Source organism: Morone saxatilis, unplaced genomic scaffold, assembly GCF_004916995.1.
Source record: "Morone saxatilis isolate NCDOM2014 unplaced genomic scaffold, NCSU_SB_2.0 Contig2, whole genome shotgun sequence".
Lineage (NCBI taxonomy): Eukaryota > Metazoa > Chordata > Actinopteri > Moronidae > Morone > Morone saxatilis.
In genome coordinates, this window is record NW_023339762.1 from 24001665 (window position 1) to 24028042 (window position 26378).

The 26378-nt window shown below is 43.9% G+C and overlaps 1 protein-coding gene across 1 annotated transcript; it reads right to left on the reverse strand.

Annotated features, from left to right (window-relative positions):
• Window positions 1-1558: 1558 nt before the first annotated feature.
• LOC118330903 (cat eye syndrome critical region protein 2 homolog) lies at window positions 1559-20951 on the reverse strand (the record flags this gene model as incomplete). Its single annotated transcript, XM_035665632.1, is given in 18 exon segments — window positions 1559-4457; window positions 4727-4794; window positions 5501-7589; window positions 8178-8982; window positions 9143-9328; window positions 9514-9884; window positions 10658-10784; window positions 10942-11033; window positions 11126-11163; window positions 11259-11388; window positions 12361-12511; window positions 12871-12960; window positions 16050-16210; window positions 16305-16372; window positions 16737-16820; window positions 17009-17136; window positions 18001-18184; window positions 20857-20951. Coding segments are annotated over 17 exon segments (4851 nt in total), but the record flags the coding sequence as incomplete, so codon positions are not given.
• Window positions 20952-26378: the final 5427 nt, after the last annotated feature.

Sequence of the window (26378 nt, forward strand, 5' to 3'; positions counted from 1 at the left end):
GACATGATGGTAGTGTTATTGTTAATAACAGTATATAATAATAACAGTATATAATGATAATATTAATAATAATATAATAATAATAATAATAATATTAATAATATGTATATATAATCTCTGTATCTAATAAACACAATTTATCTTTTTTTTTTTTTTACATGGTTCCTAAATGGAAGATTCCACATTGAGTTTTTAGCATTTTATTTAGTAAATACATTAAATGTAGCCACATTACATCATGTATGGGAACACTTAGCAGCTTGAGGTGATCTTTAAAAAGCACACACAATAACATCTGAAATAATTTAACAGGACTGAACATTGAGACTGACATTCTTAAAAACACAGACAATAGAGCACAATAAAGTTACTGGTGTTCCTTCAGAAGACTCCAGTGATGCCATTTCCTGTTGATCATGTGACTTGAACTGAATTGTTGAGGTGGGGGGAAGGGGGGGTCAGGCTAACAGGACCAGTGTTGGGCTGGTGTCAATGTAACTTATTACTCATTAATCTTTTCAAAAGTAACACTGTTATTTTACTTATTACTTCCTGCCAACAGTTAATAATAAAATCCAAATTTTTCAGACTTCTCGGTGGGTTTCATGAAGTTTTTATATGATTTATCTACAAATTGAAGTTAGAACAAAGTGCAGGATATGTTGCTTAAATATACAATTATACAGATTTAATTTCAGTTTTCATGCATATTTATGCACGTGATGTCCTAAGGATTTGGCACTAATTGGATATGGTACCTGATAAACATTTCCCTTACATAGAAACCATAAAGTTTATTTCAGTTTTTTGTTTTACTGAAATCATTGGAATACACTACAGACCTATTTCAGGGACAGAATGATAAAGTCCTGCACTTATTTCCATCATTGTAAGTTATTCTGATTGTTACAGGTAAAGAGCACGAGACGGAAGCTGCATTAAAAGAACATTAATTTTACTACATCATTTTTACTATTAAGCCATTTGTTTGTTTAGTCTTACACATTTTTTTTTTCCTTCCTTACTTTCAGAATTTAGTTATACAACCTGCTTACTTAGGCTCAATTAAAGTGCCTTAATTACGTGCCTCATCTGCGTTTTCTCCACTGCCAAGTTTGTCCTCATTAGGCCTGAACAAAAGAATATATTACATTGTTAGCTCACAAGGAAGCCTCTTAAAGGAAGCCGTGCAGCTTCCTCATTCTCTTGACGTCACGTCACTGACTCCTGCAGACATGAGAAGGGTCAGACGAAGCAGCATACAATCTGTAGAGGGTGTTCGTCAAGAGGATAAGCACTAATTAAAAACGACGGTGTGAGACGCTGCAATAGGTTAATGCACTGTCTTGCATTGGCTGTCTTGTTTGTTTCATTCCTTTTAGCCTTTCAGTTTCTTTAATGGATTACAGATACACACCCTGTTACTGTAGAATGGCAGGACCTTGTTTTAGGTCTATTAATTAAAGAAATACTGTTACCAAGAAGAAAAAAAACACTGATCTGCTGTTATAGTGATGTGATTGTTAAAATTGACAATGAAAAAACAGACTCCTGTTCGAGAAAAGTTATTTATTTCTAAGAAATGTACAGTATAGAAAATACTCCATTCCATTTCCAAAATAATCTATGTCAGTCAGATAAGAACTTGTATACGTCACTTAAAAATGGAACGTACAGGTCTTTTTTTCCAATGCCGCCATGCTACTGAGGTAAAAAAGACAACTGCTTAAAAACAACCAAAACAACATCAAGGGGGGAAAAAAAAAGAAACATACACCACATTTATATTAAACAAGTCCAAAAATGTACAAAAATTCTTAAAAGAGCAAATAAATATGATTCACATTTAATCAAGTCTAAATGGTTTTCACTAGTGCAGAGAGATGACAGCAGAGAAAAAAGTGAGAGTTGAATGCACACTTCCGATCATCTGGTGCCGATTCTACGCACCAGTAACACACACACGCACAGAGACACACACACACCACATCTGTACACCGTAAGACAGTCTCACAACCTCACAGACCTTTAAAATAAACACTGTCCTTCATACATTAGACAGCACGAGTGAACACACTACCTCCAAGGTGGCCCTATTAGGCCCACTAAATATTGGGACAATTCCCTATTTTAACAAAATAGCAAGTCATCCATGACAAGTCTTGTGTGACACATTTAGATAATTGTCTCACAGCTTCTAGCACTTTCCTACTCAATCTCCTTTCCTTAAATATTTCCTTAAAATGCCTTAGGTACCTATTACTAAGGAACTTCCCCATAATGCCGCCAAACTCTATGCAGTCTATTACAGACCCTAGACTGGAATACTGCCTACCATGTCTAGTTTCAACAGCCTGTAGGCAGGGAGGCATGCAATCTGTACAACTAAAGAGACCCACTTACAGAGTCTTTCAGACATATGATGTAATAATGTCCATCATACTCAAATGATGACATAAAAAAAAAAAAGTGAGAATGAAAGTGCTGTCCCATTAAAACCACAGTGTGCACTTTCAAGGATTGCTACAGAACATCTGTCAATGTCAGACTGACAGCTGAATAATAACATCTCGTTCCAACAGTCAGTCAGCACCATCATTTGACACGGCAACCTGACGCATACAATTTTCTTCCAAGATGGTATGGTATGGTAAGGCCATTTTATTATCAGTTCCGTTAGCCTAAAATCTAAAACCGGTGCTGAAATCATAAGCTGGTCATAAAATGTTGACCCACGGGAGTCTGGCAGGGCAGGAGAGGAAGTGGAGGGACTCTGTAGATGCCACCGATTGGCTAGATGAGGTAGATTGTGATCTTAATTGTGATGAGATCAACAGGAATGTAGAACTCAAATTGGATCCATCTCAGTTCTAATTAACTTTGATGAAAATGAAAAAAGGTTTTTGGGGAAAAAAAGTCCAATAGGTTGGCAGTGTGCTCAGCCAAATATTGTTAAGGACAAAGAAGACAGACCCTTACAAGTTCAGGTTCTTCACATGAGGTGGATTGATTTGCCACAGTTGCAGTCCCATATTCCTTTATGCTGCTCCTCCTTCAAATAATGCAGAAAAATACCCGTATATAGAAACTGTACACCCTGAGGAAACGTTTAGTATTGACATGGGGGACAGGAAGCACTCAAAGATGCAACCATGCAAAGGGCGGAGCTGTGAATGAACAAAGAAATAACGCTACAATCTTGTAGGTGGAATGCAGCCAATGTCACACTGAAGAAAGAAATAAAACAACCGCAGGGTTTGCGTTTGTTCCGTGTATGTGCATATATCAGCCAGAAGGACATGTCGCCGTCTGGCAATTTTAGAATCCCCTCATTTGGGACAAGAGGTAAGGATATATTCTCATACATATATGTGTTTGACTAAAAATAAGACTATCCAAGGCCACTCAATTCCAGGTTGTCAAGACTAACAAAATCCATAGTGCATAACAGAGAGTTAGGTACAGTCGGACACACATAGCGCATCTTTGACAGTCCCTCTCTGCTAGTCAAAGACATTCTTAACGATGAAGGCCGCTTTAAAAGATGCATATACTGCGTGTTCACTCCAGAGCTGGAGAAACAGCGTTAAGAGTTGGGGTGGAAATGGACAGAGACTGGGCCTTTTTCAGGACGGTTTATGCTTCAGACAAATTATCAGTGTTTGTGTCCCTTCACTTGCAGCTAATGTGGCGGACATACTTTATGTACACATTCACTCATACATTCACAAAAGGAAACCAAGGCAATTGCAAGGGGCCTGTGCGTTGACTGGGATAGGGTGACAGTCTCATAGTACCTCCTTTTCTACACCTGAGTTTAAAGATACGGTTAGAACAGAAAATAGCAGTAAAAACAACAGTCCCTCTCGTCTTCATCACAGTCCTCCTTGGTTCTGTCCGGAGATTTAACAGCTCCGCCGAGCACCACAGTCAATGGACAAGATTGGCAGGCTGTGTTCAGTGGCCTTTCAGAGAGGAGAGCGCTGTCCAGTGTTCTTGAAGGCAGTGTCCCCTGTGTTCTGCAGGGTGGTCTAGTGGTTCGACAGGCTGCCCTTCTGCTGGAGGACCCTGGTTCAAATACTCAAACAACATGTTAGGGAGCAATCACTCTGGTGAGGTGTCCTTGAGCAGGTCAGTGAATCCCTACCAGCTCCACAGAGCTGTTCTGTAACTGACCCTGAGCTCTATGTGAAGAAGGGCAAGCGAAAAGAGAATTGCTCTCCAGGGCTCATTAACATTTCACATTATTATCTTAGTAATACCAGCTGCCTGGTTGTATCTTCACATCCAGCGGTCGGCAAAACTGAGCAAAAAGTTTTTTTCCAGTGTATGAATATCAGCAAGAGATGTTTGTGGAGCAAATGATCCCTTCTACAGTCTCTGTCAGCCCAGTCAGCATGCCCACATATTCTTCCTTTTGGCTCACTGCTGTGTCCAGATGTTCTTTGATAACATGCCTGAAAGGATAAAAAGAACAATTAGTTGAACATCTACAATTTAAGCACATTTAGGACTGACACGCTACATGTACGTAGCTTGACTGCGGTGCGCTATAATGTCTGTGTTTTGGTCACTATGGAGATGTATGAATGCCTTTTTGCAGTATGTTCTTAAGAATAGATACTTAAGGCACTGTGTTTATATTTAGAGAAGAAAAAAAGAAATTGAAGAGCTGTGAGACAAAGTTTGAACATGGTGTAATGTGTTAGAAGTTATTTTTACTCACTCTAATATGGTACGTTTCACACTCCTTGTTTACTGCTAGGGCCGCCTGGAGCAGTCATCATCTGTTGCCTGTGACCACAACCAAAAAAAAAAAAAAACAATGAATGTCGTTAACATTTTTGTTCACACTTCAAAAGGTCAGCTTGCCATCGTCCAGCCATCAGATTACTCCAAACTAAATTCCAAATCACTTTGACTCTGCAAACAACAATTATTTTCATTATAAGTTAACCAGTCATTTATTCTTTTACTGATTAACCGGTCATTTATTATCAATTATCAATTATTTGGTCAATAAAATGACAGAAAATGCAACTTCTTCAAATTGTTTGTTTGTTCTGAATTACACTAAAGTCAAAAGGTAGAGAAACGATATCAATGCTCATATTTAAGAAGCTGGAACAGTTTAGTATTTTTACTTGTTAATCATATCAACACTATATCGGACAAAGAAGAAACTTGTGGCCCAAAGAAAATACAAATAATTCAACCAGTCACATGATACCTGCAGGTCACAGTGTAGGGCAGTGATGAACGTGGCAGTGCAAAAGGTTTAACGTGTGGCTAGCCAGACTTCAGCCAAAGCGTGCTTTTCTTTTTGCCACAACCCACCTTTTACATTCAAATTACATTTTGTAAATTACTGCAAGCCTAACTTTCACAACAATGTTCTGGTGTCCTTTCACTCAGACATTAGACTACAGTCGGAGTGAATATATATAATAATATAAGGTTCCAACCTGTAAACTACACAAGACTGGATGAATGGTTTTACCCTGGGTGTAGGAAGTGTTCTGGTGCCAGGCCTCTCTGCTGAATCATCATGCCCTGGAAGTTCCCCGCAGGCCGAGGGTGTCTGTACATGGCCATGCGTGTCTGACCCGGGGAGTAGGGCAGCTGCTGGGGCCGCTGCAGAGCCTCCATCAGGTGTGGGTGAGGTCTTTGGGCGGCATAGCGTCCTGGATCGGGGTATGGCTGGCCAGGGTAAGGGGCTCCGTTGCCACCTCCACGGGTCTGAGACATCATGTGGGGTGGAGGAACACCGCCCTGCTGCATCCCAGGGTGCACGGCACGAGGGTCGTACATGAAGCCAGACATCACGTGTGCAGCAGATGCAGGATGGCGTTGTTGAGGTGGCTGGGTGCTACGGCGGTGGGCAGAAGCATTATGGCTGTCGAGGTCCAGAATTTCTTTAGGGCTTTCGGGTCGCTCTGAGCTCTCTGTATGAGCCTGCTTTGCTGGGCTACCACCGCCGCCGCCTCCACTGGCCTGCTCCCTGTTTTCACACTTCCCCTCCTCGGAGCCTCCGAGGTGCGGCCCCACTTCAGGCACAGGGCCAGGCGACACCAAACTAGCACCGCTGGAGCCCTCAGAGCCCAGTGGTGACACACTGCTCTCCCTCAACTGACCGTTGCCTCTGGCACTAGCTACAGGTAGATAGGCACTGGGGGGCATGGGCTGGCGAGGCTGATAATGAGGCCGGTGCCACTCTTCTGGAGGATAACTCCCTCTACTGTTGCCCTGGTTATGGGCCTGAGCTTGGGAGTGGAGTTGGGGGTAGTAGTGTTGCTGCTGGTACTCACGAGGCGGGTACATGTTGGGGTGGGCCTGAGGGTGTTGTTGGCCTGGCATGTGGTAGGAGTAGGTGGCCCCTCCCTGCTGGTGGTAGGCCGGGTGGTGAGCAGGATTGTGGAGGGGGTTAATGGCCTGGTTGTGATAAGGGTGGTGAGCAGACGGAGGCATGGGCCTGCTCATGTTTGTCTGGCTGTAGTGTGGATGGTTCCCCATGCCGTATGGACCCATGGCTCCATTTGTCTGGCCTTGGGACTGTGGAGGCATGGCTGGATTGTGAGCAGGTGCTGGCCCTCGCTCAGCCTGCATACCTGGGTTACTACCTACCAGCAGGGTTTGATTGGGATTGGGGCTAAAAGCCTGGTACTTATAAATGCCATTTGGAGGCCCAGATTTCATTGCGGTGTGCTGTGGAGGAACGACAGTGCTTTCTGCGTCCAGTCTACTTGTAGGCTCACTAGGTCTTTGATCTCCATGGTCTGCTGGGCTAGGGTGGGAGGGTAACAGTGGGGTAGGATGACTGGGTGGCAAAGACGTAAGTGGGGCTGGCTGAGGGGGTCCAGCCGGGGCTCCTTGTGTGGCACTCTGTGGCATGCCATGCATAGAGCTGTTCTGTGTAGGACGTTGTGGAGAGACGTTTTGGGGGACATGAGGAGGTAGCAGAGAATTGTGTTGCTGTGTGTTCTGGGTCATCTGCTGGGCAGAGCTCTGAGGGGGGCACTGAGGAGGGGTACTCTGGGTTGCCTGAGGTTGCTGCTGTTTTTGGATGTTCTGCTGGTGTTCACTCTGCTGATGTGCATTCTGCATGTGTGGCAAGTTGTTTTCTGGCATTTGCTGAGGGGAATTCTGAGACGCTGCAACATGCAGTGGGGGTACGTTCTGGTGAAGAAGTGTGGGGCTCGGAGCTCTTTGCTGTGGACTGTTCTGTGTATTCTGAGAGCGGTTTGGTGGAGTGGGATCAGTGGAGCTGTTGTTATTCGTGTTGAGATGGGATGAAACAGTAGTGGCACTGATGTGTTGTGGGGGACAGTGGCTGGCAGATAGTCTTTGGCTATCTACCTCCTGCTTGTGGCTCTCTATTGAACTCTGCGGGAGCCCTGGTCCAGAAGGATTCTCCTGTTGTCTGCCCGAGTTAGGCGCTGGGGGGCTCTGTATTCCCTCTGCTGGCGCAGTATGGTATCCTGTGGTGGGGCTAAGGATGGCCTGGTGCTCTTGGTGAATTGAAACAGTGTTTTTGTGTGATGAAGCTTCATCGGAAATGTTCTTGGCAGCCATTTTCTCTGATGTCGAGTCTGTTAACAAACAGGATAATGAAAGGAAAGTTAGCATTAAAAGAATAATGGATGGGAGGTTAACACTGATTGGTTAACTATTATTACAAGAACAAGGTTCATGAATATATTATAGCCTTATGTTGTTAACTATGTCAAAGAATATAAGAAAGATCAAAAAGACAAGGCAATAAAGAATAGTTGTGCCATTTTGTCAAAACCGATCAAATGCACAAAACAAAACAAGCTAATTAAAAATGTACCCATGTCCTGCTCTATACCTTTAAAATTAATCCAAAACATTTATAAGCTTGCTGGTGAGGCTTAACTGACATGTCATCTCTTTTGTATCCTCAAAGCAACCAGCAAGAAATTTCACTAAACTAATGAATATTCAATTTGCCACTTACTGTGAAAAATAATTAAAACCAAATTGCAAAAAGCACTTGACACAGAAGAAGGGCAAGGATGGGGGCTGTGCTGATTAACATTTTGAGACACTACAGTCCAGAAAGACCAGTTCTGTAGAAAAAGGTTAGACTGTGCTCGGGTTCCTTCATGCAGAATACAGGCGGTTGGTGAAATACTGAGAGAGAAGGTCAGGTCTACCTTTGGGCTGCATGTCTGTCTGTTGGGAAGGCTGGGTGTCTGGCCCATTGTCTCTAGCAGGACGCAGCAGCTGAACCTCAGGGGCAGGGGGAGGCTGCTGAGAGGGGTGAGCTGGGATGCTGCCAATTCCTGATGGGGGCCCAGGCTGCTGAAAGTTGCCCATGTGCTGATGAGGGGCACCAGCAGGGGGTCCAGAAGAGGCTGACAGCTGCTGCAGGGCCAGCATCTCTGGGCTTTCCAGCATGGAAGCCAAGCGTGTCCTGCCGGAGGAGTCTGGGTGGGGAACAGGGGGACATGAGGACATCGGCCCCGGGGAGCTGATCGCTGCAGACATTTGATACTGTGCATTTGGAGGCGGGTGGGGGTATCCAGCAGCTTCTGGCCATGGTTTATGCCCCACTGGAGGGGGGACTCCACCGTAACTAAAGTTGCGCTGGTTCACCATGTTGGGATCTTGCATGCGCATCCCACTGGGTCTCTCCTGGTGATTCATCCCAGTCCACATGTTGGATAGACCCATATGAGGTGGCCTCAAACCTGGGTAGTTGTGCTGAGGTGGTCCCTCTGGCCCTGAGAATCTATTGCCCATGGGGTGCATGTTGTGGCCCTCTGGACGGTGGTGGGATGGGTACATGCTGGCTTCAGGAGGAGGTCCAGGCTGGAGCGCCACGGGACGCGGGCCCAGAGATGGGCCATGAGTTGGACCCATGTAAGGGTGCTGCTGCTGGTGTGGAGGATGCTGCTGGTTAGGATCTGGGCCCACTGGATACCTAGGACCCATGTGATGTCCTTCCACCATGCGATGCTGGGGAAAAAAAGTCAAGTTAGGGGTTTTGATCAGTATACCTGCACATCAGTCTGTTTTAAAAGCATTAAGATACAGATCTGACAGGCTACATTTCAGTAGACCACACACAAAAAAGTGGTTCTTTTAAGTTTAGAGAGGTGGAATTAGGTCTGTATACCTGCATGTTAAAGTTGTGGGGCAAGCGGTTCAAACCGGGGTCTCCATGCCTGGGAATATGAGTTGGGTAAGCAAAGCGGGGATCCATGGCCATTCTTTGAGCATACATGTGTGGACCACGAGGACCGTGAGGACCGTGAGGACCGTGAGGACCATGAGGACCATGAGGACCATGGGCACGATGGAGCTGGTAAGATAATACAGAGAATTCACTATTGACGTTTTTCTTCTACTTTTCAGACAGAAATCAAGAGAAAAAACCCCAAAAGATTAAGGTGTTCATATCATTGTGCAGGTAAGTGACAAATTTGGTGCATAGGTTTTTAGAAATGTACAGGAACTTAAAAAACAATAAAAGGATCCTGTGGATACCTGTTGCCCGGGGTGGTACATGCCCCTGATGTCTCCTTGATGGATGTGCTGCTGGCTTGGAGGCAGGCAGTGGAGGTGAGGGGGGCCACTGGCCCAGTGAGGTGGTCTTGTTAGTCTACTGTGCTCTTCCTCTGAGGGTGTGCTGCCCTTGCCCCCCTGGAAGTTTCGCTTACGCTGGACTTGCTCAGTGGCCTTGATTAGACTTTCAGGTCCCAAATGTCTACTGCCGCGATTGCGTTTTTTGTCCTTGCGCTCCTTGTCTTCGCTGCTGATGTGGAATTCCTCGTCTGTGTCGCCATCCTCTGATGGAAAGTGTTTTAATATGGCCCGGCTAAAACACCGTTCAAGGGACTCTGCCATGATAGTGTACTCTGGGGAAAGGCAGACATAAACATCAGCTATGCTCATATGATGAGATCTTCTGCACCCCCATAAACAGCCACACACATCACCATATACCTGTATCACCATCCACTCATGTCCTCTGAAGTAATAGCTTTTGGCTTGCTGCAAGTCACTCCCTCCCTCCCTCCCTTTGATACACACTCCCACAAACAACACCTCATCCCATCTCTCCGTCATTTCCTTACACTCAAACACTTGAGACCACTGTGGATGCCATGTACCCACAGACACACACTTGCTTCTCTGTTCTCAGCCCACTGCTGGCCAACTGACCAGGTCAGAGGGCGTAGGTTGACCCCTGCCTCCTCCCTCCTCCTTCTGCTGCTCCACCCTGGGCCCCCTTACCACTCTCCTCCCCCTATCCCTGGGGAAAGTATTCAGTTGGATGGATGGCTCCAGACAGGGAGCTTAGGGGCTGGAATGTTTCTCTGGCACTGCAGGGCTCAGATCCCCCTGAGCACTAGAGCACAGCTCAATCACTCCTCATTAATCACTGTCAAGGCTGCCCTGGCCCCGGCCCCAACACAGCACTAAGTCCGGCCCCTTTTCTTTTGCTCTCTCTACCACATTCACACCCCGGCTCTCACCCCAAAATTTCATATGTGTGCTTCTTTCTCACAACATACACCAAACCGAAATTTAGATGCATTAGTTTTATACTAGGGTCAAATTCTGAATGAAGGAAGCAGGATTTTGGTTTTGGAGCTTGGTTGTGTTTGTGCAGCTGTGTTAAATTTACCACTGTCTTCTCCATTGTACTCAACGCAGTTTTCGAACATGAGCTTCACATCAGCAACAAACTCCTCCTTAGCAACGTAGTCCCCATCATTGAGCTTCTTTTCAATGGTGGACAGGTCCATGGGAGTCTGAGGGGATTGGAAGAACAATACAATTAAAACAATTAAAACCTGGTGTAATAAAGAATGTGTAGAATGTGAACAACACACACATAAAAACACAATATCACACAAACGCCATTAACTACTATTTACATGCCAGCTATTATTGTCTTGTCTTTAGTACCTTGATGAGCTCATGGTAATTAGGGGCATAGGAGTCATCCACAGGCTCCAAGAAAGGCCAAGCATCTTTATGGGCTTTCAAGACTTCAAGCACTGTAGAAGAGAGATCAGATCAGAGCAGACATTAGAACACATTAATGCAGATTGAGATAAAGCAGCCTTGAGTAACCGCTCAGTAAGCATACCTTTGTAAAGAGCAGTGTAGTCGTCATCTATTTCGTAGCTGAAATGTGGAACATACAACAGGTTACAAATAATCTACCTTGAGTCATTCAAGTAGAAAGTGAAATCTCAAGTCAAATGTACAAAGTCTCTTACAATTCTTTATTCTTGCGTGTTCTGTGGACGGGAGAGGACGGCTCCAGATTCAGGAGTTCAGGTGGCAGGTCTTTTCCTTGAGACAGCAACCAGGCCTTTTCCTCTCGCATCTTCCGCCTCTTGGCTCGCTCTGAGAAAGAAGGATGGACACAGGGGGCAATTAGAGGCACAAACAAAAAAACCCCACAAAAAACAGTCCCATGGGGCTGCAGGCAAACAATGTTTTAATAACTTTTTCAGGCTCTTGAGTTACAGTTTAAATTGCACTTGCTGCACATTGAAGCTGTCTGGAGAGTCAATGAAATCATCAGAGATGGCGGCAGCTCAGATAAGTAGAAAGAGAACGATTCGTCAACCATCTTTTCTTATGCCCAATTGATCAAAAGAGCAGAACAGAGCAGAGAGGCTGCATATGTATCGCTGCTTTATCTTTTAACATGAGAGGCCTGCCAGCCCCCCTGCCGTGTGGATTAAAGAGGTTTGAGGGAGGATTCCACATATGCAATCCACACAGAGAGCAGGCCAGGTCCTGCTGTTCATCTATAATACATTAATGAGGCTCCTCCACTGAAGCACAATCAGCAGTTCATTAACCCTTGACAGATGACATCAGAGGGAGGGAGAAAAAGAGAAGTGATCCTGTGATTAAAAGCCCTGAACATTCCCTCTCACAGTCTCTGTGTACTATACATAAATCACAAGGCTTCCAGTGCTTCTATGCTACTGCGGATTTTTGAGCCGTTAAGAACCAAACCACAGCAATGGAGATGTGAAAGCATGTGCGTGGGGTGTCCTTCACAATCCATTCTGCCCATGATCCCCGAGTTAGAATAAGAGTATAGAAGCCCCCTACCTGCGGCTGACAGGTCGCTGATGAAAGAATGTGAAATGATTGCTTCTCTATGATGCGTGACTTTTGGCACCAAGCTTTTATTTTGTAACCTAACCTTTCTTCATACACTAGCAGATTTATTTAAGCATGCAAGCTTTCTACAGTACCACAGGGACATTATTAAGATCTGAAAAATAGTTTTTTTTCACAAACAAAAGTTGTACATCTTTCCATTTGTGTTCCATCCATCTACGTCACCATCCATCTTACCCTCCACAGCTTTGATCTTCTCCATCTTTTCTCTCTGTTGTTCTTCCTGCAGAAGCCTTTCCTCTTCTCGTCGCTGCTCGGCCAGCAGGACCTGCCTGTCCAGCTCTTCATCTTTCTTCTTGTCCTCCTCTGCTATGGCCTTCAGATTGTCCTGAACACATACAAATCAGCCTGTTAGTCTACTCGGCACTCATGAAAGGACAGCTTTTAATGAACTATATCAACCTTGTGCAGATAACCCCAATAGTAATGTACAGAAGCAACCTAGATGGCTATACCCCATACACAAAAATACTGCTGGAGGCTAAACAAACACCTCATTGAACCAGAATGTACTGCAGTAGCTAAAACTAAAAAAAAAAACAATTAATTTTGTGGAACAAAGTATTTTTAATCATACAAAGAAAGTCATTATTGTCTGAAAACTGGATTTTTGTATGATGTCTGAGTCTTTTCAGAAACATAGCTACTGCAATAGTATACCTAACATGTACACAGACAACAACACACCTCTTCCTCTTGGTTAATGTGTTTTTCAGAGAACCGATGTGATGTGCGAACTGGGGTTGGGTCCAGCAGTTTCTGTTTTTGCTCCCGCTCCTGAAGAAAAAGAAATGTTAATGAGCTGCAGAAGACAACTAAATGTCTTTGTTTTCTGATAATTATATAATTTATATGGCCAAAAAATTACTGATTGAGTCTTCAAGACAGAAAGACAGACAACCACACACAAGCCAACACACTGACAGGCCCTGGGGAGTTGTGGAGGAGCAGTGAGTATTGAGAGGTCACTGGCTCTGCTCTCCCTTCCCCCCAAGCCACCCTCTCTCCTCTGCTGCCTGCATTCCCCCACCTTTCCCTGGGGGTGACAGCCTAGCTTAGTAAAAAAAAATGACTATATTAATCATTTGTAATGACGAGAAAAGAAGTGGATGAGGTAGTGTAAAGGAATGCTGTCCAGTTTACACCATATCCTGTAACTTTTTTGCACACTATTTTGAATCCTTGCAGCATACTATTTCTTGAATATACAGTTAACAATTCACATTTGAATCAGTGATCAGTGACACATCCGTAATCCAGTTATAGCACACAGTAAAGGAGGGGAACCCCAGCCAACAGAGAGCTCTAAGCAGATCCCTGGAAAGCCTGTCTATATCAAGGACTGGTCTCTGCGGCTCATGTCAGAGTTCATCAGGGAAGCCAGACTGTGAATAACTGAGCTCGGTGCAGCCGACAACACTGAGGGGTTTCACACTCGGGCCATCCATAAAAACAACCATGGGAGGCCTAAAAATGCAGTAGCAGCTGTATGACACATGGGTATTTGTGCAGGTGAGAAGGCAAAAGAGGAAGGAAGATGTGGGTTGTGAGTGAGAAGCAGAGAAAAAAAAAGTGATACAGAAGAAAAAAGAAGACAGATAAAAAAAGACAGATGTTCATGATCTGATCTATAGTGCCCTCCACAAATATTCAGTCCACAATCAATCTCTGCCTTTTCTTAGTGTGTAGCACTGGCATATCCTGGGGCGCCACAATTCCTCCCTCCATTAACCCCCCCCCCCCTTATGTGGTGCACGCACAAGATAGAGTGCCTCTGGTGTCACCACTTAGAGAGGTCGAGAGAATCCAGCAGCACAGCAGAGCTGTCATTCAAGAGGCTCCATGCTGCCTCAAGGTGAGCTCCCGCCTGCTGTCAGTGCCCCATGAAATGGCGGGTGACAGCAGCCTGAGACACATCGAGGGAAGGATTCAGAAGGCTACACACACTGTGTATTTGACACGCTTGTATGCACACACCCACACAGAGAGATATATTTATGTCAAGCATACACATGCTACACAATAAGCACAATTTTGATAACTGTTAAATAAAAGCCATTCTTTAGGCAAAATGGTTGACATTTGACATTTTCTGATTCTAGCTTATTTAAAGTAGAGTGTCCACTTTTTTATACATTATTGTATACTTGATGGTTTCGGACTATTGTCAGAAACAAAAACCAGCAATTTTAAGATCACTTTGAGGATTGTGGGAGGTTTAAAGTAGTTAGAAATTATTACATATTATATATAACAAATTGAAAAGAAAGAAAGCCAGGTTTTGTAGAGCCCGGGTCTAAAGACTTGAGCGTTTCTCTTCTGGTTGCCCAAAATAAGTTTGGTCAGAAGCAGCAAATCAAGGGCAGACTATGCACAGCACCACAGTAAAATGTGGTGATGTAATGTACAAATAATTAATACACAGGATATGTTCATCCCCTGCTGTGGGACATCAGTGGAATTTATCTGCATACAAGAAGAACATAAGGCCAATGTACTTCCCTTTGAGTGAGTCGGTTCCTTGAGCATAATGAGTAATTAATCCGTTTTTTCCCCACACTATGATTATATCTATGTAAAGTGGAAATAGTTGTCTTGTTCCGTTTTACGTAACATGCTGTAGTGGAATTTCGTGCTTTCAAAAATGAATGCAGATTAAATACAAGAGCAAACAGAAAAAGTCTCCATGATGTTCCTCTACTGACCAGCATCATTACTTCACCACCAGAGTGCTTCGCTAATTCTGCGTGGAGAAAAGCTATGGAGTATTAGAGAGTCCTTTTGAATGCCATATATAATGTGAGTATGAGTAGTGAGGCGGAGGGTACAGTCGATGAAGGACAAGACTGCATTCATCCACTGACCGTTTGTGATAAGTGACTGACCGCTCTGCCAACATCAAGCAGGATTCTTTACTTCACTGCTGCTGATGATGATGGTGATGGAGAAAGGCTGCAAGGGTTTCTATAGCAACAGTCAGTCCTGGTTACATACCACAAGAGTGGTCCAACCATCATCAAACAGGTATGATGAAAACAGGGGCCTGCTTTAGCTTTGACAAACGGTACCATTCAAAGACTGAAATGAATTCCATTGCAAACTGGTGGCTTTGACTCATGCTTGCTACGGACAAGGCAAAAATGTACGTCTGTAATCTCCCCCTAAGGTACTTTACACACATTCCAAGGAAGATATGATAGACAAGTGAGCATGACCCGATGACTGGCCGAGCCCAGTGAAGGTGACTACAGAACTTGTACCCTCATTCTACCGAACTAGCATGAGAGCATTAGTTCTTCGCAGTCGGGCTCAAGTTAAAAGCCTGAGGCAAACTTCATTACCTGGTGTGCAGCATTAAAAGGCAAGCACAGACCAGCTTTCCTCCATCTCACCTGTCCTGCAGCCGGCCCAGCTAAAGTGTAAGGAGAGCTGGGTTGCTTGTGGCGACAACCCCACAGAGAATTATTTCCCAGCACTCCAACATGCCAACATGTTAGGCGAAATGGTTTTTTTTTTAATCCTATACATTAGGATTAACTGAAGTACATAGTTCAGAAGATAGTTCTAGATACATTCTACCACCATTATTACAGCCTGTGTATCGCGTTTGTGACAAACAGACTATGAAGGAAAAAAAAAACACACTCAAGCAATTAAATTTGCAAGAATATGAAGCAAAAATTCAATTTGCAGTTTTAGATGTTAACACTGGCACACCTGCCATGGTTGGATTTGCTATAATTGAGGTGGTATTCAGTCACATTGCTCTGGGTAGTAGCTGTCAAACTCTACCCAGACTCTATTTAAAAGAAGATATTATGAACTGCTATAATGGGGACAGCAGTAGTGTCTCTTTGCTGTCTGACCTTGTGCTCAATCATGCTGCTGATCTCGGGCAGGAAGTTCTGGCTGATGACACGGTAGAGGTGGCGGTCCTGTGGGGAGGTTTTGTCCTTGATGCTTTCTGCAAGACTGACCCATTGTTCCTCCGTATCACACACAAGAGACCAGGCGCCTCGCTTACGGCCTGGTAGAATAAGAGGAGAGACACTGGCTTTTTGATTCAAGGGAAAAACGTGTAGAGACAAATACACAGAAATGAAATTTTAATCTCTTTTCACCTGTGCTAGGTCGGAGATCTTCAAACTCATTTTCTGTCTTCACTTCTATCACTTCACTTTCAACATCACTGAAAGGTAAAAAAGAACATTGGAGAACAGATTCAAAACATTCCTACAAAGAACAGAGTGACCAAAACTAGCAGAAGACGCAATTGCTCTAATCTGAGCGCAACCGTCCACAATTCATTTTAACTTTCCATGACTATGAGGCTTTTTGGATATTAGACTCAGAAAAAAAACATATCATGCTGTTTATGACTGCTCTCTGAAGACCACATGGCAAACAGCAGTGGTATCTGATGTGACAGTTGAATACATATTTTATTTTGACATAACCAGTACATCTGTGCAACACATGCACAACTACACATGTAAGCATTTCTCTGCAATGGGCGGCTGGCACTGACAACAAACAAAAATGTTTTTTCTCACCTTAGCTGTGCGTCCTCAAGTTTTCTCTTCTTTGGTGGTCTTCCCCTTTTCTTTTTCTCTGGTAATGTTAGTTCAGTGGGTTCACTGTTGGAAAAACAACATGAAGCAGAAAAGAACCTTTTAAATTATAGCTTTTAACGTGGGTAATTAGCAGTAGGCAGACCTCTATAATTAACCCTCAACAGCACTGTAAACGAGTGTCAAACTACTATTTCAATACACACAGAAACAGAACAGAGGAAGAAGAGAATGCAGCGCATTGTGGTATTTACCTGATTTTATCTGCTTTCCTTCTAACTGGCTCTTCTTTGTACATACGAGTGCCGTAAAAGTACCAGTAGAGGGCTCCATTTCCATCTTGCCCCAGTGGTTCCACCCTCAGGCTGTCGGCATCCAGACCCTGATGGGGGTGGGTTGGGAACATAACATTTATCAACTCACGTGTAGGATTGTGTTTTTAAATCATCGGTCATTAGTGGGTGATGTCATTCAGTCCTTTGAGCCTACACGGCTGTGAATCATAAACTGACGGTTTCAGTGCCTCTACCTACTGAATCATAAATTCAATCAGATCAAATATTTTTATAAACCTTTTTTCATGAGAAAGCAGGAACATATATTAAAGGAAAATTATAAACTGACAGCATGGAGGTTAAAGTAAGGTTATTATTAGTTTCACTGTTAATACCAGCATATTCGCTGAGCTACTGTCAAGAGGTGTAATATGAGCTCCATTATTTGTAAATTCAGTTAGACTGCCACCATTCTTTGTTACAAAAGTAAGTGTAAATTAGAATTAAAATCTTACAGTTTCTTTTCAGGCCACAGTTAAAAATCCAGCAATGTTATTAAATTATGAAAGGAATGAAAATTCTTATGGTGCTTTAAAGATCACCAACCAGTTGTGTGCACTCGGGTGCTTTCACATCATGATTTTAAAATCAGGAACCTGTATACACACAAATACACTATCCATTCACACTGCTTCTATACTAAAAGGTAACTAAGTAGTAGTAGGTTTTTCATGTAGTAAATGTTAAGCGTTTATGGGAAACAGTACTCATAGGTTAGGTACCGTGATATTTCTGTGGTTACGCATTAACTTATGTAGCTTCACTGGTGTTTTTGCAAAACCTTGAAATCATTGCCAAGAATTGCATGGCTTTGAGTTCAATTAAAACCTCATAACAGTATAATGCGTGAAGCCATTTGAACAAATTACATGCATGAAAACAAATATGTACATTTTCTTTTGGCTGTGTACCTTAAGGAGGTCAAAGACATCAGCAGCATCCAGACGGTAGTCGCACAGCCGGTGCAGCAGTTCCACCTGAGTGCGAGGGGGGAGATTCTCAAAGGGACCCTCTCGAAGTGGATTGGGCTTCCCTTCTTCCAGTTCCCACCGGTAGCTGATGATGTCGTCCAGGTAACTGCTAAATGCCTCGGGACTACAGGGCAGAGCAAAAGAACAGAAGACAGAGATGCATCAATGCAACTTTCAGCAGCATGAAAACACACCAGATAAAACCTCTTAAAAACACAAATAGGTTACTTGACCTTTGGACCAGCAGTTGACGTGTTTGTGGCTGATGTAATTACCAAAATTATCACTTTTGTTTTGTTTGGTTTTTTTTTTTTTAGTTGTGGTCGTCTCACCTTCATTGTATGTGTCAATGTGTATTCTGTTCTATTTTTCCCTAGCATGGGAAGTTGTGAAGAAGTATTGTCTCCTCTCTGCGAGGATGTCAGGGTGCTGGTGCTGCTGGGTAGGTGAGGGCATGCTAGGTACACGTCTTTCCTACGTGTGAATTATTTCTTGTGGTTCATTGTGGGTTTTGTTTTGAAGGAACTGTCATTTCCTCAGTTTGTTTTGCAACTGATGATAAGTTAGATTAGGGGTAGGATCCTTCACTGTTAAGCTTTTTAAAAGGTGCTCTTCAGGTTTTATAAATAAAACACACTTAAAATTTGATTACAATAATCCCTGGGAATTAAATTCCCAGGACAGGTTAGCAATTACTTAATTACTCTAATATTTTTGATTAATTAAATTAATTTATGTTAGATTCATTACAATTCCAGTGTGTAACATTTAGGAGGCACAACTGGCAGAAGTACATGATCACCTGAAAATAAGTAGAAGTGTTAGTTTAGTTACCTTAGAATGAGTCATTTTTATCTACAGAGTGAGTACCTAAATTGAACCACAATGTTTCTACAGTAGCCCAGAGCAGACATACCAAACACTGGCTCTAGATAGGCCCTCTCTTTCGCAGCGAGTGTAGTTGCTCCTACATACTTAGAACAGGAGGGTGAGGCGAGGTGGTCATAATCTGCAACCTTCTGGACCTTTAATCTGACTGTTACTTAGTTTTTACTAGATTGTGAAGTAATAAGGAACCTAATTATGTCTGAAATACAAATCAAGATGTTTACTAATCCTCCTATGATGCTTATAACAAGTACTAAAAAAAAACAGATGGGCTTTTTTTTGGTTCATTGAGATCTGTCAGTACGGATAAACGCAACCAATCCAATTGCAAACGCTGTGTGCACATTGTAAAGTTTCAATATCAGCTCTTTTGTAATGCATAGCTTAGGAAACAAACAAAGTTTAAAGTACCATAGTGGCTGGTGAGAGAGGAGGTGCGGCTGAAAATAAGGTTAGTTTCTCTGAATGGGACCGGGGTTGTAGCTCTACTATGAGCGGGAGCTGGTAAATAAATGTTGGTTCCGGTTCAGGTCTAGCCGATTAATCTGTACCTTTCAGTTCCAACTCAGATGAACAGAACAAGGGCTTGGGGCAGGGGTTAGCATCTATGCAACGGCACAGAGAAAGAGGGACAGAAAAAAAATGGCTTATCTTGAAAGAGCAGTGTGCACTTTTCACACAGCTGCAGGCTACCCCCTCCTCGCTACCCCATCTCTCTCCTACTTTCTGTCCCTCGTTCTCTCCAACATCCTCCCTCCCTCCCTCCTTTCCCCCGCTCCGGCAGAGCGTTTAACACGTGCGGATGAAAAGGGCAGCTCTGTGAAAGGCCAGTGCTGAGCAGCCACCCCCAGGATGCCAGCGCCTGTCCAGTCCAATAAAGCAGGTTGTCCTCCTGTTACCGGTTGCCTGGGTGGAAAAACTGGATCATTCTTGCCTCTCTGCTTATCAGTTCACTGGTACCACTATGCTACTTTATAATGATGGGCTAGAGTAGGACGTCTATGACAGGGGGGGAAGCCCCATGAGAAATTTAACACGTGTGGATTGGAATAACAGTCTCTATATAACGCAGTCACTTTCTCCCATCATTTGATCACAGGGGAAATAAAAGTTTCAGTGGTTATGTTGCTTTCATAGATTGCAATAGTAGAGCAGGATTTCACCACAGAGCCAGTCACCGTATGGTGAGTAAATTCTGACTCCTTAGCTAGTCATTGTTGCAGTGACTCAGACTTCCTATGAAGGCTCCTGGGTGCTATGACTAATTTCAAGTAGCTGGAAAAACTTGTTTTACTTGGCAGCTACAAATCTAACTGAAAACTAATGTTAATTGATTCTTTTCCACTGTGCCTCCGATGTTTTATTTAAAAAAATTGCAGGAGAAGCTTCCGCTGTTCTAGTTCTGACAAGGTTAAGACCCAATGGTTCAGACCTAGGTCTTGGTCTTAATTCACCAGATTTAGATAGCAGTACAGCAATAGTCTCATTGAATCACACAACATGAAAGAGATTTTGTAGTGAAAAAAAAAAGTAAGCTATCAATAAAGTTCTTCTCTCTACTACAACCAAATCAGATATATCATCAGTATCATATTGGAATCTTATAAAAAAATGTAAAATGATTCCCGGCCCTTTTGGAGAGAACACAAAAATGCATAAATTCTGCTTTGTTTATCTTACTTAGGGCCCATGAGCCACTGTTTAGTGTTGAAACTTTTTTTACTTTACGGAAACCGGACCATGACACCAAAACTGCATACACTGAACTCTGCGTACCTCTATAAGACTGGACTTCATTTGAGCGGTCTTTTTTTTTTTTTTTTTTTTTTAAACTAAATACAAAGTTAAGACATTTGTTTCAATAATCTTTACCAATATACCAGATGTCTTTTATCATTCAATACTTACGTAATGTCATTGCGCTGGTAGCATCCCTGCAACAGACAGGCAATGAGGTCCCCGAGGAAGTCCAAGTCCTGCTCTGACAGGGCTTTCTCCAGCTCCTGGACACACACACACAACAAAGGAGCACACATGAGGAACTCTGCAAGAACTATTACTTAACAGACCAGAGATATCAGTACAAATGTACCAATATTTTAGAAGGAGTTTCAAAGGATAAGGCAATTTCTCAGCCTTGAGATGACGCATAAAAAGAATAAGACACTATATTAGTGAGGTTTCAGCGTACGTGTTGGGATCAGTGTAAGGTAAGCTGGCAGAGGTACACAGCAGAGGACATGGTTGGAGTTTGTAAGTTGTCTGATTAGGGCTTCTTGGTTTGCCAGTGGTTGTTTGGCTGGAGCCGTGGTTCAAGTTCAGCCGTGACCCCTCTCCTGCCTGGCATTGTGTTTCCGCCATTGAGGTTTTATGAAGCGGCAGTAACCGGCAGAGCAAACTCTAAAAGACCTGAAAGCACCGAGGAGAGATGGCAGGCAGCAGGGGCCTGGAGCTGCAACACAGCCATGCCCCCTCCTCTGCTCTGCTGACCAACCAAGACACAGCGCCCCACACGGCTTCCCAGCATGCACTGCTCTCCCCAATGATACCCAAAGGCTCTGGAGTAGAACGGGAGGGGAGAGAGAGGGAACCGGAGGCTGAGAGGGCGGAAATGCAAATGCAAAGTGCTCCGTCAGCCAAGTGTCCATTTCACTTAAAACCTCTTTTTGCAGGATGGAAAGCAGCTCCTTCAGAGAAACAACATGACTGACTGCAGCTGACCACTGACCCCTCCTGGACCTCGCTCTCACTTTAACAACAGACCCTAACTCTTCCTCTGTGTCGCTCTTCCTCTCGTAAACATTCGCTGAAGTACTACTGCCGGTTCAAGAGGGGAAAAAAACAGTCCAAAATTATCTCAAGGACGAGGAGGCACATTTAATGACGGCGCGCTCACTCGTCTCCTCTCAGACTGCCTCTCTAGACCGACCCGGTTGAGCTCAGGGGTCACCAAAGGTCAGCATACACACCTCCCGGCCATGGAGGACGACGGAAGCCAGGAGCCGACAAGTCAGCGCGATGAAAAACAGAGGAGGAGGAGGGGAGAGATAGACAGGAGGTTGAGAAAGAAGTTGAAAAACAGGACAAGATTAATGTTTCTGCTTGAGGTTAGGAAAGAAAAGAGCACGAGGGAAAATTCAAGAAATTCTGCTCCTGCCTCTGACTGAAGCTATCGCACAAAGCTGGAGAGCAAGTTTGATGACAGGAGATAAATATCAGCTACGTCTCATGACACAAAGTCAAGAAGGAACAGTTCATCAGGTGTTATGAACGCACTAATGAGCGATTTAAAAGCCTACAGATCAACATGCTCACGGTGACAAATGAGACAGATTCTGACGGCTTTATGAAGACATCAACAACAAGACATCAACAGGAGCCAACAATGTAAAAAAGCAAACAAATTAGAATTAGGGAGTGCTGACAGGTTGGCTGTGCAATACAAACAGTTGACACCACTGATTTACATGGACTGCTGCAGCTCTTTTGCTTGTGCACACCCTGACAAGTGTGACCCATCACGCGATTCTTCATCGCACAATGCAAAAGCAACATTCAACGTAGTCCCAGTGTCCCTCTCTATTGGAAGCAACAGTGTTTCTGTTGACTCGTATCGTGCAGTTTTACCTCAAATCGTGAAAAGCTGGTTTGAGTAAATACCTAAACTGTGATACTGTATAGTATTTTATTGTACGTCTCGCCTAAGACGAGCGAGGCAGAGCTTTGACAACAAAGAGAAGGTTTCTCAAGCAAGCACATGTTGTCGTGGCTTGTTCACATGTATGTATGCTATCCAGCTGCAGAACTCAAAGACGTCAGCTCTGATCATTTAAAGGATAAAAAGATCTCTCTGTATCTCCGAGTGTACGAGCGCGTGTGCGTAGGACGCCGAGAGATCCTGTGTCACGCTCCCTTCCACTTCCTGGTCCCCTGTCAGGCAGCCTCTGGGCCGGAGTGAGCCCATCCATCAGAGACAGACTGCACTTTGATCACACTTCGGAAAAAAAGGCTGGGGGCCAGGGCCGGGGGAAGAGTGGAGCGTTGAGTACAGCTGAGTGGAGAGCTTGCTACAGCCCCGAGATTAACACCGCCCTGCTCCACCTTTGAAGTACCACACGGCATCTCGGGTGGCAGAGGGAAGGGGAATTAATGCGGTGTGCGTGCCCTTTCTTCAGCCATCCATCCAGCCACTCAATCCCTCTGCGGCCTGGTGCTAACAAACACTCGTCTTGATGGAGGGCTGCAAGCGACACTCTGCTGCAGCTGGACATGTCCTGCGGGAACCTTTCCCCTCTATGAGCGCGGACACGCCAAAAAGTAGTGACCGCGCTTCCACGCTACAAGGAGACAACCCCGCAACCTTTGGCAAACATAGTCAGCTACAGGCAAAAACACACTTTCACCCACGTGTGTGTGTGTGAACAGAATAAAAAGCGCAGTACTTTGACTGCTTCACATTAATGATCAATGGGACTCAAAGATAACGGAGCTGGACACGTGATAAGCTATAAAGAGTATAAATCATGGAGCCGAACTGTCAGATTTATCACTAAGCCACCGCGGCGAACAAAACAGGCTTTTGGCATTCACACACCGGGACAAAGATTGGAGGGTGAGTCAAGGCTTAGTGAAAAGGTGTGTCATCACCACAGCCCCTTGTCTGTAGGCCTGGCTCGCAATCAGCAATTCACCCCGAAGGTATTTGCCACTTCTCTCACCCGACTCCCCTGCTGTTTCTCTCTCTGCTTCTCTCACTGGCTTAACCTCTTCTTCCTCTCTTCCACACCATGTTCCTCCCCCTGTCCCGCTGCCCAGTGTCTATGAGGGCCTCTGAGGCATTCTATTATTCCCCTGACAACACTCTCGCTTCACTCTCCACCCCGCTCTTTTCCTCTCTCTGTCTTCCTTATCGCTCCCCTTCCTCCACACATTGTCCTTCCTCCAGCCAGTTGCTGGCTCCACTGTAGCTGAGGACAGTGCACAGTCTTTATAGAAAGGGAGAATGTGATTGGCAGTGATGCTCCCAAAATCTTTTATTAGCATGGTGGAAAAAACACAGTACAGCATCTAGACTGAACATCTCCACTCAGAACAACTGTTTGAGGCACTGTCTCACCTTTCTATCTATTCAATAGAATGGAAAAAAGTCCAACAAGTTTTCTCTCACTTTCTCACAGGGCCCAGTCACCCCTAATGTACCACCACTAAGATTAATAGAATAAAAGTCCTGGATTTTCCAGTAAACAGGTATCAGCTTCTGTAATTCACATAAGCATCAAGTCTTCAAAGGGTGTAGGAGAAACTACGGTGGCCATGAAATGCCATATCTAGAAACCAGTGTGCGGGCTACTGTAGACACATACGGTAAACGGTGGCGGGCTCCGTGAAAGAGGATATTTTTATATTTTAATCCTATGTTTAATCCTATGTGGCCATTCACACACATACCAGAAACTACAAACATACCACTACTGTACTGTTCTCTATAGCACCTACTGTCAAATAAAACCCCTGTGACAGTGGAGAGGGTCTTGATGGGTGAGTCTCTACGCTCTACAATGGCGAGCTACACGGGGGCCCGCGGTGCTAGTATTATATATAATATATAGGTTGTATTACACTTGATTGGCTACGTCATGCTTGTTTCATTCAATTGTGAGAAAACTGTGGGATTGCCCACACCGGATTTAATAACTGAAAATGAAACTTTTGCTTCCAGCCACCAAATTTGCATCGTTTAATTCAGCAAGATAAAGAGCAGGGGTTGTAACGAGCAGAGGGTTTACAGTGGAAACACTAAATGTGCGTTGTTGAGTTTTTTCACTCATATTGTCTTCACCCTGAACAATCTTTGCCAGCATCGGAAACCTGTTAAAGGGAAGACACAAGTATAGATATGGTGTAAGCCCTTAATGCAGATGTATCTAGCTTTAAGCAGCAATGTAACTTGATGGCGAGTAGAGTACCTTTAACTACTACTGTCTCCCTATTTACACATGGCCTCTTGTTAGAAAACTGCTTTTAAAATCACAGCAAAGCCTGCAGGTATAAGATGCATCCATTCGCTCTTACCAGACCCATCATTGCGTAATATGTCATGGGTTGATTTTATTATGGGCGTAAAAAGAAAATCAGAGGCCATCCTCATGCAGATAAAGTTGAAAAGGTCTCTTATGGCATTGTTAAAAAAACAAAAGGTTTCCAAATGGCAGTCTAGAATCAGTGTGAGGATGGGAAGAACAAAGCTTTGAGAAAAAGTGTGACAGCTAAATGCATTATTGTGAGGGACATAAAGTGTCTCAAGGTCAAATGATCAATCTATCTTTATCGTCACGGGGGACAATTTAAAACCGCTGCTATTCAGCTTCGCTTTGGCAATATTTAACTCTTAGTGTTTTGGTTTCATGCCGTTTGTACTATTGATGTGTCTTGTGGTGAATGCACCTTGACCATAAAGATTCCCCTACTATCCGGTCCTGGGTAGGCTTTAAGCTGTCAAAAGAACTTGATAAACTAAGTAGTAGTCTGCCTCTAATTTCCTCAAACTTAAACTCACGTAGCCTTTGAACACAGCGACTGAGTGACGAGGCTAAAGGTTTCACTTTATTGTAGCAAAGGCTAGAGGGCTTTCTATATTCCTCTTTGTATGAATACCATGGTGCAATGTTCTTAAAACATCTCTGAGACCTCTTTGTCCTCTCAAGAGTTCGTCTCTCTCCCATATATAAAGCCCAAAACACTCATAATGAAAATGCTTGACTCTTCAGGCTCCTTTTAAGTAAACTCTGATGTTCTATCCCAATGGCTCCACGTGTGTCATTCAACTCTCAACCTTTGTTAAACGTGGGTCGGGTGCTTGGTTGGATCCCTGGCTTTGGTGACAATGCATCTGAAGTAGGGCTGGAAATAAGTGAATGATATTTGTGTCTAAACATCATATATCAGACTCCCCCAAAAAAAAAAGAAAGAGAGAGAAAGTGTGCACAGCAGAGACGTGAAACTGACTGGAGTCTGCTAAAGGTGACAACCTGAAGATGAACCTGTGACCGCTGTCTCATAAGAATGGGTTCAACGTGTATTCAGTAAACCTGTGCACATCTGCTGTATAAAAAAAGGGTTTAATGATGCCAAGCTACAGAAAAGTCTCTCCCTTGGAGGACAAAACTCTAGGTTGCTGTTTGACACGAGAGCCAGGACGGTAAAAGTTACGAGACGTGAGAAGACATGAATCAACTGAGAGAAGGAGAGAAGCAGACTTTTGAAAAAGACAGGAGACATCAGGGCTGAACTGACTTCAAGGCAGAACAGACCATCTGCATTCACAGATAAAAGTGAAATGTGCTTTTCTCTGTGGACACTAATGGCCCCATAATGTGTCCCAATTCATATCTGTAGAGAGAGAAAAACTGAGATAAAATGTGTGTGTGTGT